This window comes from Hipposideros armiger, unplaced genomic scaffold (genome assembly GCF_001890085.2).
Source record: "Hipposideros armiger isolate ML-2016 unplaced genomic scaffold, ASM189008v1 scaffold_167, whole genome shotgun sequence".
NCBI classification, from domain to species: Eukaryota; Metazoa; Chordata; class Mammalia; order Chiroptera; family Hipposideridae; genus Hipposideros; species Hipposideros armiger.
The window spans coordinates 2,567,730-2,588,501 of NW_017731517.1; the positions used below are offsets into that span (position 1 = coordinate 2,567,730).

Here is a 20,772-nt window from a genome sequence, read left to right on the forward strand (position 1 = left end):
CGGGGCAGAGCAGAGGGCAGTTTCTGTCACCACGTTGCTTCCTCTCGAGGAGGTGGGATGGCAGTCCTCTTGGGCAGGATACAAGGAGCATCGTCTAACACTGTCTTTGCCTGCTTGGGCCGCCATGATGGAATATGATGGATGGGCGGCTTAGACAACAGATGGAGGGTTCTCACAGTCCTGGAGGTTAGAAGCCTGAGATCAGGGTGTCAGCATGGCCGGGCTCTGGTGCGAGCCCTCTTCCTCTTTGCAGAGGACACTTCTCCTTGTGTCCTCATGTGGTGCAGAGAAGGGAGGGTGGGGGAGAGGGACGGCTCTGTGGGGTTCCTTTTATAAGGGCACTGATCCCATGCATAAGGGCTGCACCCTCAGGACTTAATTGCTTTCTAATGGTATCACCTGCTAACACAGTCACCCTGGGGGTTAGGATTTCAACATAGGAATTTGGGGGACACAAACATTCAGTCCATAACAAATAGTGAACTTCTCCCAGCAAGGGCACAAGCTCCAGGAAACCTCATAATTCTCCTCATTTCTGAGGCAGAAAGTTATTTTGTGTTTGGGGAGGGGAGGAACAGAGGCATTTTCACTGCTAACTTATTTTGTAGTTTTTGTATAACTTGCCAACAGGATTGTGTACGCTGCTGAGACACGACACACTGCACAGTGCCCTTCTTTCGTGGAGCCTTTGGGCCTGGCTGGCTAGTGACCCCCCGCTAAGCATCCTTGGCTGTGACATTTCCTCCATGTGTAACGTGTTAACCTTATGTAAGCTCATTTGGAACAGTCGTGGGCCTTGGCTGGTAAACTGACCTGCAGATGTGGCAGGAGCAGCTTAGAAACATAATGATGATAACAGTGCCTTGTGTGGCCACAGCCCTGACACCAGAGAGGGAGAATCCTGCCAGGAGGCTTATAGTCTCCACCTGGGCCAGGGAGCGGGCAGGTGCCTCCCCACGAGTCAGCGGGATGGCGGGGGCAGGACTGTGCCCCTGTGACTGGGCTGTTCCTGGGGACTGCTGGACCCTCGTCCTCTACCTGCCCTGACAGGAGGGCCAATGCCCACTTAGAAGCGAGGCTGCAGCAATACCTGCTGGGCCTCATGGGGCGGTGGACACAGGCTCCCCTGTGGGAAGGCGTTTCATGTCATAGGGTTTTCAGAGTAGAAGGCTCCTAAGTGACCATTTTCTCTAAGCCTTCCCTGAGGCCCAGAAAGGTAGTCGATCAGGGGTGCAGGTTCGTGGCCACGTGGCTAGCCATGCCCCGCATCTAGACGCTCAGGTGACAAGAGAGAACATGGAAAAGCAGGGAAACTGAGGACAGGGTTCTGTGTTGACTTTGGGAGACTTTGGAAGGAGGGGCGCTATGCAGGGCCCCCCTGCCCTCTCAGGCTGCCTGCTGCCCGACCTCATTGTGGGCCCAGCCGGGGCGGCCTGGCAGGTTGGAGCACAGTTCAGGTAACGAGGCTAGGAGGCTCTCACGAGCCCATGGAAGGTGGAGGAGAGAGAGAACTTGAAACTGGGAGAGGGGCCCATCAGGAAGGGAGGAAGCCAGGGGCGTTGCCTTCACAGGTGAGGCCTCTGTCCCTTCACCATTTCCTGAATGGGCCCTGCCTTCATGGGGTCCCAGTCTGACTGCGGGGGTGAGACACACTTACACATATACACATGTGTGCACATGCATGCACACACACACTTGAGGAAGAGGGCTCTCGGGACAGGCTGAGGGTCTGTCCCTCAGGGACTCGTCCTCTTCCAGAGGACAGACAGTGTCATTGTGGGCCCCAAGGTCACACGCGAAGAAGCGCATCTTAAGTGATGGGGGCTCCGTGTCCCAAGAGGTAGCATGAAGCCAGGAAGGGAGCAGGACTCGCTCCATGAACCACGCACTTGCCAAGTTCAAAGACAGGAGGTAACAGGGCGAAGACCTGACCTGGGAACCCAGGCCCCTGCGTGGGGGCCCCTCACACCTGGACACAGAGCTCGCCTTGCCTTGAGGCTGCTGCACCCAGAGTTGTATAGCAGAGACCGCGTACCCCTTCTCTGTCATGGGCCCCAAGGGTTAAGAACATGGCAGTCTCTGCAGAGACCTCGTGCTTTCTCAGAGAGCTGGCCTGAGGTGCTGAGCAGGAGCTGTCCCTCGCTTTTCCTCAGGGGTTGCTGCACAAAGGGAGGGATCCCCACTTGGGTTCCAGCGACTCTCGTGTCACCCTGCCCTGGCGAAGAATGGCACTCAGCATGCGGAGACACAGACCGAAGTAGCTGACTAATGACTGTCACCGGGACGCTGCGCCCTTGGGTTTGCGAAACTTCCCCAATCTGTCAGGAAGTGGGCAACTCAGAGGCACCACAGGATCACATAGCAAACGTCAGTGGCTCCTCGCTTTCTGTGTGTGAAGGTTCCTTGTATGGCCAAGAAAGCGTCCATGCTTATAGTTTGGTAGTTGTGCACATAGAGAAATGCTTTGAGAACCTACACAGGATGAATGGCAGCACGGACTTCTGTGTCTGTGAGGTGCCAGGCGTGGTCTAAGTGCGCCACATACCCAGTTCACCTCATCTTCACAAACCCCCATGAGGTAGGCACCATTATTTACCTCACTTTGCAGATGAGGGACTTGAGGCACAGAGAGGTTAGGCGACGTTTCCAGGGTCACACAGCTCATCATCGGTGGAGCCAGGAGTTAAGTCCAGGTGAGCCGGATCCACAGGCCACAATCTTAACCCACTCTAGATGTCTCTGTGCCGTGGGTGGGCACAGCTGTGGCCTGTGTACAGTGGAATACCGGGCCTCGGTGACAATGCAGGACCTTGAGCTGTGTGTTTCATCATCCACACATGGCAAACATGTCAGGATGGGTGAGCAAACAAGTTGCAAAAGGGTATGGAAGGTGTTTGCACATTCAAATGGAGACATACTGGTTTCTTTTTTTTGTTTATGTTGCCCAATGTCCTCCTTTTTGAAAGCTTTTTTACTAATTGTAGTGAAATGTGCTGCGCGTCACCTGATCTCTTGGGACAGCTCTTTTTGTTTCACTTATCTTCCCCACCCCCTTTCCCTTTGGCAACCATCAGCTTGTTTCGTGTATCTATGGGTCTGTTTTTGTTTTGTTCATTTTTTTTTTAAATTCCACGTATAAGTGAAACCATACAGTATTTGCCTTTCTCTGACTTAGCATAATGTCTTCTGGGTCCATTCATGTTGTCGCAAATGGTAAGATTTCATTCTTTTTTATGGCTGAGTAATATTCCTTTGTTTATATGTACCCCATGTTCCTTATCCATCCTTCTGTCTGTGGTCACCCTGGCTGCCTTCACATCTTGGCCACTGTAAATAACGTGCTGCTTTCATTATGCTTGGCACAGTTTCAGATCTGCTCTGTTACCCTCAGCCCACAGGCCGAGCCTCAGCACATGGGGTGAGGGGTCCAGCTTTGGGGTCCGGAGCCTGCTAAGGTGGGTGGATTGTAAAGTGTCTACAGGACAGCACTTCAGGGAGTGATGGCACAGAAGTGAGGGTGTGGAGACATGGGCTGTGTTTTGTGGGGGGGGGATTTGTAAAGCAGAATGGCTACATAGAGACGTTCTGAATAAAGTCCAAGCCTGGACGCACAGGGCTTCATTTACTTGTCACAGATGCTGCTTCTGGGAACAGAAGAGGTTCCTTTTGTTAGCTTGCTGAATGCACAAGGGACACTGTCATACCCACAAAGAATAGCGTGGGCTGCTTCTGCTAGAAGCAGCCAACATGACATGAGAAAAAAGGACTGTGGGACAGGGAATACCAACATGAGTTAGTAGGAGAAAAACAGGCAGGCAGGAGTTCAAGGGTGGGAACAGAGCCGGTGACATCCAGGGACTGTGATTTGTAAGGGGAGGGGGGCAGAGGTCAGCAGCTGCTTCTAGATCCTTCTGCTCAAGTACGTCACATACCGATCCCTGGCCTTTCTGCGTCATCTGAAAGGTGGTGTGAAGGGTCTGGGGTCATTGAGGGCTCTGAGCTGGCCCACAGTGGGGGGAGGGGGCCCAGACCCTCACAGGAGGGAGCAGAGGGGGGAACCAGCAGGCCCTCCAGCCTCCCCCTCGGGCCTCCCTGGCGCTCCATCTGAAACAGGAATGTGGCTTTCCCAAACCTGAACTACATCTTAGGAAAGTCACCTGGCTTTCCTCTCATTGGCTTTAGTCCTCTAAGTAGGGCTTTTAAAGCAGTAGATACGATGCTGAGACCAAAAGGGGTCTGTGATCTGGGGGCCAATGCCTTATCTCCACGAGATGACAGGAGTTTCTGGTGGAAGCTGCTGCTTTTCTCTGCTCTCACCTTCAGTCTTGCCCATATTCCTCTCCCACCCCTTCACCACCATAGGGGACTCTGGGACAATCCCGGTGTCTTCACAGGCGGTGTAGATGAGGCGGGAGGGGAAAGGGGCGGAGCCTGGACCGCCCTTCACTCACTTCCTTTCCTGACCAAGTTTCCCCAAGAAGCAGCTGGGCCTCTCCCTCTACTTCAGGGTTCCAGCCCGACCTCACTATCCCCTAGGCTCCCCGTCAAGGAGTGGGCTGCCTCCCCCCACCTGCCCATACCTCACACCTCCTTACACTTCGCCCATGCCTCCCCACACCCCCACACGCCCCCACGCCTCCCCACACCCCCACGCCTCCCCACACCCCCACACCTCCCCACACCACCTCACACATCTGCTCTCCTGATACCACTGGTGTGTCTTGAGTCTGGTTGTGAGTTTCTTGGGGTCAGGGACCAGCTTTTCCTTATTTTCACAATTCTTGAGTCCAAACGTAGTGCTCATTGTCAGTTGAACGTTTGTGAACACCACCAATCTGAATGTGATGATCCTGGAACCCTCCTCTCCTGGCGTCCTTTGTCCCCTCGGCACTCACACTGTCCCTGCCTTCCTCTCCGATTTTGTGGACCTGGCTGTGTGCCGAGTGGCAGAGCCTGTGCTGTCAGTAGTGCTGTAAAACATGAAGCGGTAATTAATATCTGTCTGCCTCCCTCTCAGAAGCCGGCTCCTCCTCCTAGCCGGGCTCCTGGTGGGGTCAGTGGGAGCCAGTGCAGACTGTAGGAGGCGGGCAGCCCCATAAGAGCTCCCCAGGCCTGAGCCCAGGAGGTTCAGCTCCAACTCTAATCAGTCTTCAGTGAAGTTTCTTGGAGCACAGATGGCGGTGGGGTGGGTATGAGAGTTTGGGTTTATTTTGTTTGAAAACTTGGTCCAGACGTTTATGCACTTTAATTAGTGAGGACAGATGTTATATGCTGTAATTATATATATATATATATATATATATGTGTGTGTGTGTGTGTGTGTGTGTGTGTATCATTTTACATATGCCAGAAAGTGAAATACAACTTTGAGGAACTTAAGTGTAAGGAGCAGCTTGAGGGATAAAGGGAGTGTTTCCGAGCACAGCTCGAATGGGCTCAGTTGAATTCAAGACCTAGACTTGCCACAGATCATCAGGATTGGCTAGAACCTTTATAACTCACCGTCCAGGCTTTCATCTTCGTGTTGTTACCACCGTTTAGCTTAGAGAGGATCAAGTGATTTATTTAGTACCAGCCTTTATCTGGGCTGATTCTTCCTCCATGCAGGGATGTGGACCTAATGGTGATGTGAAGTTGAATCTTGCAGGGTTTCCTCTTCTGTTATTGCTCAAGTCATTCTCGGGGTGGGGGCTCTGGGTCCCTTTTGGGGTCCCTAACCCTATGGACCCCTCGTGCTCAGTGCGGTGCTTGACTGGAGTCTCTGTTCACGGGGTAAAGGCTCAGTAAGATTTTGAAGTTTTCTTGCTTCTTGTTTTCTGTGGGGGTGGTTGTTATTCTTAGTCCTTGTTACTGCTGTTGAGGCTGCAATAAACATTCCGTCTGTCCTCAAACTCTGCTCTCTGGGATACTCACTGGGAAGACCTAAAGCGGCCAAATAAGTTTGGGCCGCTGCTTACACCACATGTTTTGCTTAGAGATTTACGACGTTAGCCTTCTAAAGGCTCTGGGAATTCCTGCAGGGAGGAAAACTGTTTCGCCCTGCAGTTCCAGATATGTTTGATCACGTGACACTGACTTCCAGTCACATTAATCCCCAATTCCATGGGGACACCTGGAGAAGCCCTGCCTCCACATAATTTCTTACAAGTGGAACGGTTGGGGCAAAGCATATGATTGTTCATAAGGTGTGAACACTGGACCAGATATTTGACCGTCCTGACTGGGACTCCTGTTCGTCACCGTATGTCCCTGGAAGAATGTCCTGGGGCCCAGGCTGGCCTTAGAGGTCGTCCTGCTACACCTGACTTCATTCAGTCCATCCACCACCAAACCTGTGTGGATGGAGCTGCCGGGGCCAGGGGCCGTGGGAAGTCAGGGAGTGTCTCGTTTCATTTATAAAGGAGGATGGTGGGTAGGGGTGGGCGGCACTTCCAGGTGGGAGCGTCACCAGCGTTTGCAGCTCTTGGCTGGCTGGGTTTGTCATTCTGCAGGTCCCAGGTTTTGAAGACCCAATGCTGGCGGAGTAGTGGGAGTGAGCTGGGAGCTGATTAGCCTTCAGTTGACCCAGACCCACTCACACGCTCTCGCGCTGACATCGGGTGGCCAGCAGCTGCCTATGGGAGCTGGGGCAGCGTGTGGCCAAGGAGCACAGAAGAGCTGACGTCACCACGAGGCTGAGCCCGCGACCTGCGGGTCAGCTGCTTGTGCGCTGCCCAGCTGTGGCTGGCGCCTTCCGGTGGGCACCTCCTCCGGCCGTTTCCTCTGTCCACGTCTTACCTCACCACTAGGACTACGAGCCCGTTGAAGGCAGGACTGGCCATGTTTTTCTTTCATCCCTGACAGCACTTTGCACAGAGCTGAGCCCGTAGGTGGGGGGCACTGTCCCGTGGAGAGCCCATGGGTGGTGCTGGCGATGCTGCCATAGGCCTCCGCGTGTGAGAGTAAACGGAGTGATGGCGAAAGTCACCTGTCACTGAGTAAGCCCCATTAAGTGTGGCAAAATATTAAAACAACTTTTGCATATTTCCTTGACAAGGTTGAACACTTTTTTAAATAAAGTAGTTTGTTCTCCTCACTTTGATACCTGTGAGGAATTCTCCCGGTTATTAAAAGTGAGATCCCCAAGCTCTGTTCAGTAGGAGAGCATTTTTTCTGAGAGCTTTGGTCTACGGTACATGAAACAGTAATATGTTTGTAACAGCACTTTGCAGTCGTGTATTGGTCTACAGCTCGCTCCCGAGAGAGGCTGATTGGTAACCTTTCTCCTCCTCATGGGCCGCACAGAAATATAAAGGTGATGTGACTAAAACCCCGTGGGAGGCTGGCAGAGGAGAACGCAGGACTCCTGTCAGTGAGGGCACTGCACTCATGCCATCGTAATACCAGGTATTTTAACTTATTTATGATGTAACTTCCTGCTTCCGGAAAGGATTTCGGACAGAGACAAAACTCAAGTCAGAAACCAACGAATTCTCCCGTCAGTTTGGAATGCTCGCCTGTGAAGCTCTGAAAATGATTTTTTAAAAGGGGGACTTAAGTTTTAACAGGGCAGATTTGCTCATTATAAAGTCTGTAGGAACCTTCCTCTCCTGCAGGCAGTGAGTCTGTGGCTTAGGGTCCTGAGGCGTGAGAGTGTGTGTGAGAGGCTGTCCGTGGACTTCCAGCTGCCCGGTCTCTGCTCTCAGCACCATCCTGCCTGTTTGGTGTCATCCGATTATTGTGGTCACCCGTTTCAGTGTGTTTTATATGAATGATTGCAAAGTTATCGAGGAATATTAGGTGAGGCGGTTTTGTTCCTTTAGATCAGCATTTCTCAAGAGGTGGTCCTTGGGCCGGCTGCCAATCACACGGTGGGGAGCTTTTTAACATGCACATTCCTGGGCCCTGTCCCAGCCAGACCCACAGGCTTGGTGTCTCTGGGGTTTACCTCTTTTAACAAGGTGCCCATGTTAGCCTGAGACGCATACTGATGGGCCTCAGAAAAATGCCTCTGAAAGGCTCCCAAGGGAAGTGTCGCTCTTGTCACGTATGTTGTGCCTCCTGGGAATGGGCCCATAAGCGTCGCACAGAAGGTCCCTGCCCCGTGTGACAGATGCATCAGCACACTTGGCCAGGCACTTGCGATCTACCAGGTGATTTCCTGGGGTTACTTTCCAGTGTCCCTGGAGGAAACTGATATCTCACTGCTTCCTCCTCAGGCAAGGGGGCACCGATGCCTGACCCCCATGTGCCCCCCTGGGTCCCAGAGCAGCCTGTGCCCTGCTCCGCTCCCCTGGAACCAGGCTTCTGCTCCCCACCCCCGTTGTTCCTTCAGTCCTTACATCTCTGGTAATTCCACCTCTAGCAATGTGTCTCTCCTGTTAGATATTTGCAGGCTGAGCAAATCCTGAGTTCCATGAGAGCTGGGGGCGGGGGAGGGCGGGGGTGTGTGGGTGTGCGCAGCCGGGGGGTTAGTGAGGAGACTGGGACCAGGGCCAGGAGCTGGACGCGTGTTGGAGGGACACGTTTAGGAACTCCATGCAGGAGGCTCTGCTAGGAAGCCCCGGGTGCAGGTCTTCTCATGCTTCACCAGATCATCTCTGAAAAAAACGTCCTCTTCTCCGCTCTCCCATCCCTTTCTTCTCCCAGTGCTGCCCCCCAACCCCAGGGACCTAGGATGGTGAATGCATGAGCACAAGCACTGCTCTCTGTGTGCCCCCCAGCCAGCCCCCTGACCCCCGTGATCCGCCCAGGCTCGCCTCCCAAGCTCCCCACTCCCTGGGAAGAGGAGCCTGTCAGTTGGGGCGGGAGCTGGAGCCCACACCTGCTTCCGCTCCCCTTCACCCTGTAGTAGGCTCCCCAGACTGGCGCTGTGTCTGCACAGACACGTTAGAGGCTGTGCTGGCTGCTCAAGACCTGGAGGAACCCAGCACACAGCGTTTCTCCTGCACCTATTGAGTGTGACGTGTCCATAGTCCAGAGACATGCATGCGCTGCACAGCTTGAGGCCCGGGAGATGGACACTTATAGTCAAACTCCATTATTTTGGTGCCAGTGAAACTTCTAATGAAGTGTGAGGGTGGACGGTTTATCTCTAGGGGAAGTATGGGCTCAAATACAAATCCTAAAATCAGAGAAGACCAGTAATACCTTTACTTTTTTTTTTTAAAGATTTTTATTGGGGAATTGGGGGGATGGGAACAGTGCTGGGGAATTGGGGGAAGGGGGACCGAAAAATTTGCGTCCGTTTGTTCCTCAAGTCTAGTTGTGGAGGACGTTGCTTCACTGGACCAAGTTGGCACCATCATTGCGCTCTTCCAGGGTGAGGCAGATCAGTCGCCGGCTTCTGGACGGCCGCTCACTGCGGCTGCTGGCCACTCACGCTGGCTGCTGGCCGCTCACGCTGGCTGCTGGCTACACACGGTAGCCCATGGCAACCCACTGCCACAGGGGCTGCAGCCCACGCCGTCGCCGGCGACTCACAGCAGCCCAGCTCCAGGTTGAGCTGCCGTTCAGCATCTTAGCTGTAGAGGGCAGTGTCACTGGCCCTCATATGTGGGATCCGAACCGGGGCCCTCTGGCATCCCAAGCGAGCTCTTAACCATCGCGCCACTCGGCCGGCCCGTAATACCTTTACTTTTTAAAAAGCCGTTTTAAAACATTTTAAAATACCTTCATATTAAAAGTGTATGCACAAGGCCGGCCGAGTGGCGCGATGGTTAAGAACTGGCTTGGGACGCCAGAGGGCCCGGTTCAGATCCCACATATGAGGGCCAGTGACACTGCCCTCCACAGCTAAGGTGCTGAACCAACAGCTCAACCTGGAGCTGGGCTGCCGTGAGTCGTTGGCGACGGCGTAGGCTGCAGCCCCTGTGGCAGTGGGTTGCCATGGGCTACCATGGGCTACCATGTGTAGCCAGCAGCCAGCATGAGCGGCCAGCAGCTGCAGTAAGCAGCCGTCCAGAAGCCGGCGACTGATCTGCCTCACCCGGGAAGAGCGCAATGATGGTGCCAACTTGGGCCACTGAAGCAACATCCTCCACACAACTAGACTGAAGAACAAAACGACAGCAACTTGTCTGTTCCCCTTCCCCCAATTCCCCAGCTCTGTTCCCATCCCCCCGATTTCCCAATAAAAAAAAATCTTTAAAAAAAACCGTAAGTTAAAAGTGTATGCACAACCTAAAAACAGTTAGCCTTATAGCCTTTCTCACAGAGCAGACCTCTCGGTTTCAGAAACCGCCCCACTGCCTGGGTATCAAGGGAAACGGAAGTTCTCAGTGGTGATCAGCTTGTTGGCATCAGCATATTGACTCCCCAACCTGCCATGTTTTTCTGTCATTGCAGGTGATTTTCAAAGCCAAGTCAAAGTACTCTCCGGAGCTACTCAAATACCGGTAAGTCCCCGGGGCTGTTTTCTCTGTGAAAGCAGGTGAAAGGCTCACACAGTGGCCTGTTTCTGCAACTGGGTTTGGCACACACATCAGTCCTCCGTGAGCTGCCTGGAGCCGTCCTGCCCACCCAGTGTGGAGTTGGCTCATGAAAGCAGGACTTTCTAGGTCTTGCAGCGTGTCTGCCTCATTTAGAAATAAGAGCCCGGTGTCTGTCATAACCAGGGAGCAAAGAGAGGGGAATAAAATCGATGCATGCTGCTGTTGGAGGTGCGTGTGGAGTGAGGGGCCTCAGCAGAAGGCAGAGGGTTCCCTGGAGATGCTGGCACGTGGCCCGGCATTCCCTCCCCTGGGCGCAGCTGTGGTTAGAGCCTTGTCCCTGTGTTCCTGCCCTCTGCCTGGTGTCCTGGGCTCCTCGTCCCTCGCTGCCAACTGCTAGTCGCTCTGTTCTGCAAAGCTGCACCGTCTTTGTGCAGTCACCATACCTGGCACCACAGCTGCTGGTTTGCAGCTCCGCCCACATCCAGCAGGTGCATTTTTTATCATTGTAGCACTCAGTTAGGCACCCTGAGGCGGAGAGGTGGTCTGTCCTGGAAAGATAATTACACCGCCTGCAAAGATGTCCTAAACAGCAGGAAAGCTATCAGAATCAGGCCAAGCGCCATCTGGGACGTGTCAGGCACGTGGGCGGCCTCTGTTGTGGCCTCTGTGGATGTGAGAGTCATAGGAATTTGGTGGAAGAAGAGAGGCCTGTGCTGAGCTGGACAGGGGAGGCCTGCAGTCCAGAAGAGGAGCCTTCAGTCACTTGCCAGGTTCATGTGCATAGGAGGATGTGCATGTTTTTCCTGCGGGGAGGGTCCATAGCTTTCCCCAAAGTTTCATAGAGCTCTGTGACCCCCGGCAGCAGAGAACTAGTGGCTGAGAGAGGTCAGACTTGGCCGGGGACGGGGAAAGGAGACCAGGCATCCGAGGGTGTGAGGCGGGTGCGTCACCAGTCAGGGTGTCCTGGTGTCCCTGCCCAGGAGAGCTCCGAGCCATGGGCAGACATTTCTGAAAAGGTGACTTTGGTCACTTACTTTCTTAAATCAAAATGAAAATTTAATTATTTTATTACTTAAAAAATATTCCAAAAATATGCATATTAGATTTTTTGTATACCAGGGGTACCAAAAAATGTATGCAAGTGGATCCTTTGGTCATCGTTGCTCAAGCAATAGTTTGCCGTCATCAGAAGTGTCTGGACGCTGATGGTAACCGCTTTGAGCACCTCTTGTAATTGCAGAAGTCAAACGTGACTTGTATTCGTCTTTTGTTATTGGTACATATTGAGTATTACAATTTCAGTACAGTTTTCCTTTCTTAAAATGTGTATACATTTTTTTGGCACCTTCTGTATGTATGTACCTTAAATTTATAAAGACTTTTTAGTTAAAATTCTGGCAGTATGTATTTTCATCCTCATTTGCATCCAAAGACACTGAAGTTCAGAAAGCTAGGTGACAGTGTGGGGCCAGGATCAGGGAGCGAGATCGGTGCCATGTTGTTTTTCACTTGACCTTGCCGTCTCCCTTCAGTGCTTTTTGGATTGTTTGCTTCCTGTTTCTACTGGACTATTCGGCTGGGACTTCAGAGCCCACCATGAAGTGACGCTGGTCCCAAGGAGGGCAGTTTAAAGTAGCAAGTCCAAGTAGACAGTCCCTCCTGCCCCTGATAAAAGAGCCTTTCTTATGTGCTGCTGGTAACCTCAGCCCACCAGCCCCTGACCCGAAATGGGGGCCAGTGGGGGGTGGGGGGGCGGAAAGGGTGGCCTGGGAGCAGAGAATGCCTGAAGGCTGGGGTGCGGGGAGAGTATTCTGATTGGATCATGGTGCCCGCCTTATCTTGTAAATGCTTGATAAGGTGTGGAAGCTTCTAGAAGTGCACTGGTCAGCAAGCATGACAAGCTTTCAACCTCTGCACATTTGGGGGATGGTTGTCAGGTGAGAAGACGGAGGGCAGTACTTGATCCTGAAACCAAAGTGCAGACAAGACAGGCTACGCTGAGGTGTGTGACCGCTTTCACGGAGAGGGGCCTTATAGAGATGGAGGGAGAAATACAGTTGGATTCAGATGTTAAAGGAGCGATGTTTGGGCTAGAGAAGGGGGCGTTTCCTCAAGCCAGGAGGGCGAGGCTTTAGTGGGAGAAGCCTGCTGGCTCAGATCTGAGAATTCCATGGCCCCGTGTGAAGGGACCCAGGGAGTCCTTGTGTTCCTGCACATCTGCAGTCTCCTCTGACTCCCCATTTTTCTAAAGCCAGATACCACAGCCGACATTTCTGGCCACGGCTCATCCCTTGAGATGCTTCAGGTAGACTGGCTTCCCTAACTGACAGTGAATCACGAGCCGTTAGTCTAGCACTAGTGGAAACATCCCACCCAAGCTGCTCCTGCAGCAGTTCTGTGTTTCTGAAGATCCTTGATATTCAGCCCCGCCCAGAACCGCTTTGTTCCGCCCGTTTCCCCAACACATCCACTAGCTGAGTTTTACTGGAGTTGCTGCCTATTGGATTTGGTTTCTGTTTTTCTCTCTCTTGATCTGTGTTTTTAAATCTTTGACTCAGGAAATGTGAACACTAAGTGTGGGAGTGCATGAGTACTTTGCGTTGTAAACATTTTCAACTGTTTTCCCTCCATCTTCGATTTAAAAAAAAATTTTTAAAATGTAATGACCTGGGCTCTGCTTTTTCTGTTCTGTAAGAAATCTGAGGTGTTGGAAGAGAAATTAGACAATCTAGTAACACTGTCCCCTCATGCTAGGAGGTGGTGACGTGCGGTCTTATTGACCCAAGCCTGGAACTTCCTGTCCTGAGGACGACAGGACAAGTCTGGGGGTGGGGGCTGCCCAGCCAGAGCCGGATACTTCTGGTCTCGCAGTGAAATGGTCTTCCCAGAAGCCAGGTTCCGCTGATTTTCTTATCCTTTGGTCTTTTCTCTTATCTGGGCTATTTATCCTGATCCTGTAGTTTGGGTTGAAAAGAAGTAGTTTTAGGGCAATGTTCAAAACATTGTTCCTGTGGAAACATACCCTTGTGATATGGTCTGTTCTGCCAACACTCTCCACCCCTCCCAAAATCTCTCCGTTTCTTCCAGAGCTGCAGGCCAAGGGGGAATAGTTAAGTTTTATAAGTTTTGTAGTTGTTTTTTTTTTTTCATTATAAAAGTTATGTACGGTCATTAGAAAAAATTATAAAATAGAAAAAAGATAGAAAATTTGTGAATTTACACCTGTGGAAAGAAGTAGAACAAACCTGCTGAACCCCTTTGCCCCACAATGTAGGGGAATACAGTGACATGTTCTACTGTAGGTTTACACAGACTTGTTTCAAGAAAGAGCTGGTGTTTTATCGCATTTCCAGTTTTGCTTTCTGACTTTTTATCTTAACGTTGGATCATAAGTGCTTCCATATTGTTTCAAGTCTCACAGCACAGGGTGTTTCTTTAAGGCACTAACAGGCTTTTGTTTAGCAGGTGGCCCTATAGGCTCAGAGAGCAGCATTTGACAGAAGTCAGGGGGCATGAAGGCTTTCGGCAGAAAGATCCACTTGTATAAGACGGGGAGGTGGGGACGCCTGCAGGGCTTTGGGGACAGTGAGTAACTGGCTTAATTAGCTTGCAGAATGCCCATAGCTTGAGCTGGCTCTGGAGTGCAGGGGACTGGAGGGTGCAGGGTGGAGTTCGGGGTGGAAGTGAAATTAGGACACTGTCACAGTAGTTCTGGTCAGAAGGCACGGGGCAGGTGGTGGTGGTGAGATGGGAGGTAGCAATGAGGAACCTGTTGAATTGACAACTGATTGTGGTGTGTGTGTGTTGGGGGGGGAGGGGCGGGGTGTGCAAAGATCTTCACAGTTAGCAGCCTGAAAAGTTAGGGTGGAAATTATGGTTGTTCGGAAAACTGGAGGAGGAACGTTAGGCCTTGAGCGTGGACATGCTGAGGTGACGGGGCCTCGATGGTAGACGGGCTGGCTGGAACATGAGTCGGGACTTAAGACAGAGGCTGTGGCTCAAGACCGAGCTTTTTGAGCTTGGTCGTACAGAAGTTGTCCCTGAAGCTGCAGGAGCGAACACACTCCCTGGGGAAGTGGGTGTGGAGGACAGTGCCCAGGACGTGGCCACTTTGGGGAAGGAAGAGGTTGAAGAGGAACCAGGGGCTCCCCAGGCACAGGCTCAGATGAGGAAATGAGGGAGCATTGGACTGTGGAGGAAGTAGGGCTCCAGGAAGGTTGGGGGGAGATGGCGGCGCAGCCAGCATGCACCTTTAGTTTAGTGAGTAGGTTGTGGAGCCTGAGAGAATGAGGTCAAGAGAGGACTGCAGAGCACAGCCCGGGTCACAAGGGTGACTCCCTGTGGAGGAAGTATTGGTGGGAGGAGGGGAAACCTTTTTCTGGAATTTGCTGTTGATGAAAAGTTCTGTGGGGTGAGGACAGAGGAGAAAGCCAGACAAGCAGGCACAGGACCCACGGAATCCTCCTAGAGGAGGGTAGGGGTGTTGTCCCCATGTCACAGATGAGGACACACAGCTCTGTGTCCCACACTCGTCTTCTCTCTCATGCCAGGCAGGTGACGGCAGCGCAAGGGCCGGGTGGAGGCCTGGTCACCATGTATGGAAACCCGAGCTGGGAAGGGCGTGGGAGCCACCCCACGCGAGCAGTGGTGGGAGCCACCCCACCCGGGTGCAGGTTACCCTCGGCTTCCTCCCAGTGTCCTGCAGCGGTCATGTACTGCTTTCATAAAAAAGAAAAAAGAATAAGAATTTATATCCACAGTAGTATTTAAAACCACACCCATGAGGAGTCGTCTGGAAAAGTTAGATGTCCAGACGGTGCTTTTTCCAGACGCTCACTGCTACCCTATGGATAGAAGTGGGTGCACTTTGGCAAGGACCCAAACATGACAGGGCTGATTCCAGAGGGTTCTGGATGTTTCTGACCCACGCCCTTCACAAAAATGCAGCAGATAATAAAACAATAAGAAACAGGGAACTAGAATGCAGGTTTTCGGGGACTCCCAAATGATCCTGCCTTTGTCCCTCTCTCCATGCCCGACTTCCCCATCCGTGAGAATGTGGCAGAGAACAGATAAACGCCACAATAACTTACCAAGAGCCGGACACTGTGCTAACTGCCCCCATGCGTCCTCTCCTGGCCTCTCAGCAGCCCGGCGAGACAGGCACGGAGCTCCCACCTCATATCCTTGGAGGAGGAGGCGGACGCTTGGCCTGTTAGGGACCTGGCCTGAGGTCACAGGCAGATTTCGTGTTTCCCTGATGGTGACCTAGAGGAAGCATTCCTGATCCGATGGACAGTTTTCCACGTGGCAAGGTGACCCTGATCTTAGCAATGAGAAAATGCGTCCTGGATGTGAAATACAGGGCAGGTGGACTGAGCACTCACTGTGAGCCCAGGATGGTGTTTTGATGCGGGCGACACAGTCATGGGGTGCCCTTCCTGAGCTCAGTCGGCTGTGGGAGATGCTGGCACCCAGAACTGAACCCTGTGCCCCTGTGCTGGGAAGGGAACTAACAGCACGTTGTGATGGGGGCGACAGCGGGCAGTACGGAGGGCCTGCTGGCGGGGAAGAGCTGGGGCGGGCACTCCATGCAGAGGGACCAGCAGGGGCCATGATTCTCAGCGAGAGAGTGAGGTGGATTGGAAGGGCCTTGACCAGGGAGCATGTCCTAGAAAAGAACCTGACCTTGGTAACTCATTTATGTTTATTTAAAAAAAAAATAGTTTCTGCTTGAAAAGCTTTGAGTGCATCACTACACATGAACTCGAATCTCTAAGACTGCAAAGCACTGCCTGTCACCACTGCATGCGGCACAACCCCAGGGGGCCCGGGACTGTGGTGGCTCTGACCACATCTCTCTTGTCTCCTCTGATGGCACCACCTCGGGTCCAGGTCCCCCTGGCTCCCTGTCGTCACGCCTCTGGCATGCCTCCATCCTCAGCTCCTCGGGCCATCGTGTCTCCTGCCTGAAGTCCCTTTACCCCATCCATGCACCACACTGCCCCAAATCGTCTTTCTCCAACACAGAATGGCCACATCTGTCATCCTGTGCTCATCCACTTTGTGGGTCCCCAGCCCCTCCAGTCTCTCTCCCACCCTGTCTGTCCCCTGCAGGACTGTTCAAGTCTAGCAAACACTTGCCAGCTCAAACTGAGCGTGGGCTTTCCTGCATTTCCAACTTTGCACGTATCATACTCTCTCCTCTCTGTGTTCCGTGCGCTTTGTCCATCTCTCGCCAGCATCTTCCCGGCCACCCTGCATTTTCTGTATCCCTTTACCTCTGCACCGGCCTGAGGAGTAAGCAGTGCCCAGCACAGGGCTGCAGAGGAGTAAGCAGTGCCCAGCACAGGGCTGCAGAGGGTGTCGTCTCTTCTCTCCACCTTGAAAGATGCAATTCCTCAAGTTCAGGTTGTTTCCCCAAGAAGGGGACAATCTCATAGCTGATGCGATGGAGTGTTTACAGGAAAGTAAAGGGCCACCCTGGTTAGGGACCCAGTGTAATGCTTCCAGGGCAAGTACACATCTTCGCCTGCCTGCCTCCCTCCCCACTCCCTCTCCCGCAAGCATATTTATTGAGCTCCTACCATGTACAGTGTGGATAGCCGGGGTGAAGGAAAGGGCCAAAATCTCCATCTTCCTAGAGCCGACCACCTCTGAAGGAGGTGGCGTTGGTCAGACCATGTCCACGGGCTTTATTGTAAGCTGACCAGTCTGTGAGGTTAAAGTACAGGGACCAGGAAAGCAGACGTCGGAAAGACCTGATGATGTGTGTGTGTGTAAGGGGGTGCAGGAGTGAGTCAGGAAAGGCTTTTTGGAAGAAGTGATATCTGAGCTACAATCTGAAGGATGAGGAGGCGCGAGGTCAGCAAAATTCCTCTGATAGAATGTGGGCTCTGAAAATTTGGTGAGTCTCCCGGTAGATAGTAAATTATTATTTGCAAGATCTAAAATACCATTCAAATTAGCTGGGGTTCGTGGGGGTTTGTTACATGGTCCCGGCATCTGAGGGGAGGAACTGAAACTGCGCTGTCCCTCTGCCCCTGTCTTTGTCCCTCCGTCCTTCATCACATGGGCTTCTGTCAGTGGCGTGCTGTGTGGAGCTGGGACTAGAACCCAGGGTTCCCTAGCCTTGTGTGTGGCAGCTTTGCAGACACGCACATCACTCTCTAGCTTCCAAACCACTTCTAGTTGATGGTTTTGAACTTGCCTTTGGACTTACAAACATTCAGCTGAAACCAGTCTGGCTTTGAGCCCAGCGGGACTGTTCCTTATTTGTGTGACTTCTGGAAGACATCTGCCTGAGGGAAATATGATATGTCCTTAAGAGAAACTTGAGGCTGCTGATTTCAATTTCAGCAAATCTGAGAAGTCTTTGTATAGACCTTCCGCAGGTCACTTAGGAAGTGTGTAGCTCTGAGAAGCTGCAAATTCAAATTGGTCAGTGACAAGGAAGGACAACTGGGAGCGTTCAGCCTTGGGCAAGGTGCTGTGACAGAGTTTTAATTCCAGCATCCTGTAGTGAGGGCTCCCAGGTACGAGAGAGTGCTACCCACTCCCACTTCACCTGTGACTTTTTTTGGGTAAAACCCTTTATAAACATTACTTCAACCCTCAAAGGCAGCCTGTAAGGGAGGTATCATTTAGTCTATTGGGTTGTCGGAAAACTTATGACGTATTTTTCTATGTTTTTCATTGCAAAAATGCGTCATGACTTTTCTGACAACCCAGTAGTTTCAGATGATGACACTGAGGCTCATACAGGTTGATTTGACCCACGTGCCCCGAGCACAGAGCGGGTAGCGGGCTTTTTATTTTTTATTTTTTATTGGGGAATTGGGGGAAGGGGAACAGACAAGTTGCTGTCGTTTTGTTCTTCAGTCTAGTTGTGGAGGACGTTGCTTCACTGGCCCAAGTTGGTATTATCATTGTGCTCTTCCCGGGCGAGGCAGATCAGTCGCCAGCTTCTGGACGGCCGCTCACTGCGGCTGCTGGCCGCTCACGCTGGCTGCTGGCCACACACGGTAGCCCATGGCAACCCACTGCCACAGGGGCTGCAGCCTATGCTGTCGCCGGCGACTCACAGCAGCCCAGCTCCAGGTTGAGCTGTTGTTCAGCATCTTAGCTGTAGAGGGCAGTGTCACTGGCCCTCATATGTGGGATCCGAACCGGGGCCCTCTGGCGTCCCAAGCCAGCTCTTAACCATCGCGCCACTCGGCCGGCCCGGGTAGCGGGCTTCTTGAAACCAACTCTGACTCCGGCCCGCGCTCTGTACTCTGAGCGCGTCCTGCTCAGGGAGCGTCCACGGCTCGTTCAATCCTCACAACTTCCCGGGAAATGAGGCTCCGAGTGCTAAGTACCTTCGCGAGGGCACACTTTGTAGTCAGTTTGTAATTTGTATCTGGACCGAATTCAAAGTCTCCCTCGAGGTGTTTGTTAACCTTGGCGTGCTCTGCTTCTGGCTGTTCCTTCTAGAATGACCGAGAATACGGAGGCAGGTCCCGGTGCCTTAAACTTCTCTCTCGTCCTTCCCAGGTTACCCCTCTACCTGGCCTCCCTCGTCATTAGTCTCGTCTTCCTGCTGGTGAACTTAACCTGTGCTGTGCTGGTGAAGACCGGGAGCGGGGAGAGGGAGGCCGTCGTCTCCGTGCGCGTGGCCATCAACGACACGCTCTTCGTGCTGTGCGCCGTCTCTCTCTCCATCTGTCTCTACAAAATCTCTAAGATGTCCTTAGCCAACATTTACCTGGAGTCCAAGGTAAGATGAAATATGCCCAAGAGCCCGCCGTTCAGCTTGTTCTAACATTAGTTTCCTGGTGTGCAGACCTTTCACACCTGGCCTCTGACAAATGATTAGCCACACCACCGTTGCCAAAACACAGAGCTGTGTGGTTCACTGAACTTTGTATGTGAGGAGGTTCCGGCTCGGTGGCTCGGTGCATTGGAGTGTGCAGAATTCCTGGCAGAGTTAAGTCTCTGGTGTATAGATGCGGTGGTTTAACCAGCATTTTAAAGGACCAGTGGGGTTGACTGTGCCAATATTAATAGAAACACATTTATGTTCACTGTTCTGGACACTTTTATAAGCACTTGACATGTATAAGCTAACAGAATCCTCACGACTCTGTGGGAGTAGGTATAATCTCCACTTTATAAATAAGGAAACTGAGGCACCGGTCAGTAGGTTGCCCAGGTAACACAGACGCGGCCTCAGCCGTCTGGCTCCAGGGTCTGCCCTCGTCTCCACCTGGTCGTTCTGCTGTGGAGACTGAGATGCAGGCTCACCCCCAGCCTGGCGCCCACGAGCAGGGCCTCCGTAACCTTGGGGCTGTCCCTGGAGCTCAGGACACCATTCCTCTCATTGGTCGGTAGAGGTGGAGCCAGACGAAGTCCGGGCCCGCTCGCTCTCCACTGCTGTGCTTCACACCCTAGAATCTGCGTTCTCCTTTCCTTTCCCCCAAGTTACACAGAAGGGCTGGTACGCTGCCTGGGGCTGCGGTGCCCAGCGCCCCCGATCAGCCCCCAGCTCTCCTTTCATCGAGGAGCCTAGTGAAGTGTGAGGGCGGGGAGCAGATGCCCGGGGTGCCCGCTGGCTGTGGGACCCCAGCCCCGCCAGTCACGTGGCCTCTCTGGGCCTCGGTTTTCTCATGTGTAGAACGGCTGAGTGGTTTCTGTGGTGCCTCTGCTTCTAGAGTTCAGGGGCCGTGTGGCCTAGGGCGTACCCTGTCGGCCTCCTTTGCCGTGTGGCCCAACGGCCATATCTTTGGTCTGAAGATTGTGAGGCGGCTATGTCTCCCATGGTGTCGTGTCTTTGCTAGTGATCAGTAGATTAAAACCTGTGCCTCTAACTTCAAAAATATAAAGCCTTAATCAGGGCATCCTGCGACTTTGCTGAACTCTTGTAAAATCCTGAAAGTTAGCGTGACAGAGTTTTTCTTTGATAAATTTTGACGAGTTTTAGATGTGATTTTGCCTTAACTTTCTGTATTATTTATGTTGTCTCCCATTAGGGGCTATCCAAGGCTTTTAAAAACAGAATTGTGGTTTTAACAGGAGGGGTTAACTTTTAAATTGTCAAATACCATTTAGGTCACTGCCATGGCAAACAAGCTAATAAACTACTCCTGGCAAATTAAATAGCTTGGAATAAGTTAGTGATTTCCAAATGTAAGATTCGAAAATGAATTTTAGTGTTTTGGTTAACTATCTGTTTCTAGCTAGGAGGCCTTTAACGGACTTGGGAAATTGACGGCTTCATAAATTGGGGCACGAATCACTGATTTCCAGGTAATTCTAAGCCAGGATTCCAGGACTGCCAGCCTAGAAGATCCCGGTTCTTGAGGACGCGCCAGAGCCACTG

General features: G+C 52.4%; 1 protein-coding gene across 2 annotated transcripts in view; it reads left to right on the plus strand.

Annotated features, from left to right (window-relative positions):
* The first annotated feature begins 2,470 nt into the window (after positions 1-2,470).
* The window catches only part of GPR137B (G protein-coupled receptor 137B), a 32,052-nt gene continuing 13,750 nt past the window's right edge, over positions 2,471-20,772 (plus strand). For both annotated transcript variants that reach the window (XM_019651816.1, XM_019651817.1), the window contains exons 1-3: positions 2,471-2,578; positions 10,327-10,376; positions 18,948-19,170. In XM_019651816.1, coding sequence (XP_019507361.1) covers positions 2,486-2,578; positions 10,327-10,376; positions 18,948-19,170 — 366 coding nt within the window. In that variant the 5' untranslated portion in view covers positions 2,471-2,485. The remainder of the gene's footprint in view (positions 2,579-10,326; positions 10,377-18,947; positions 19,171-20,772) is intronic.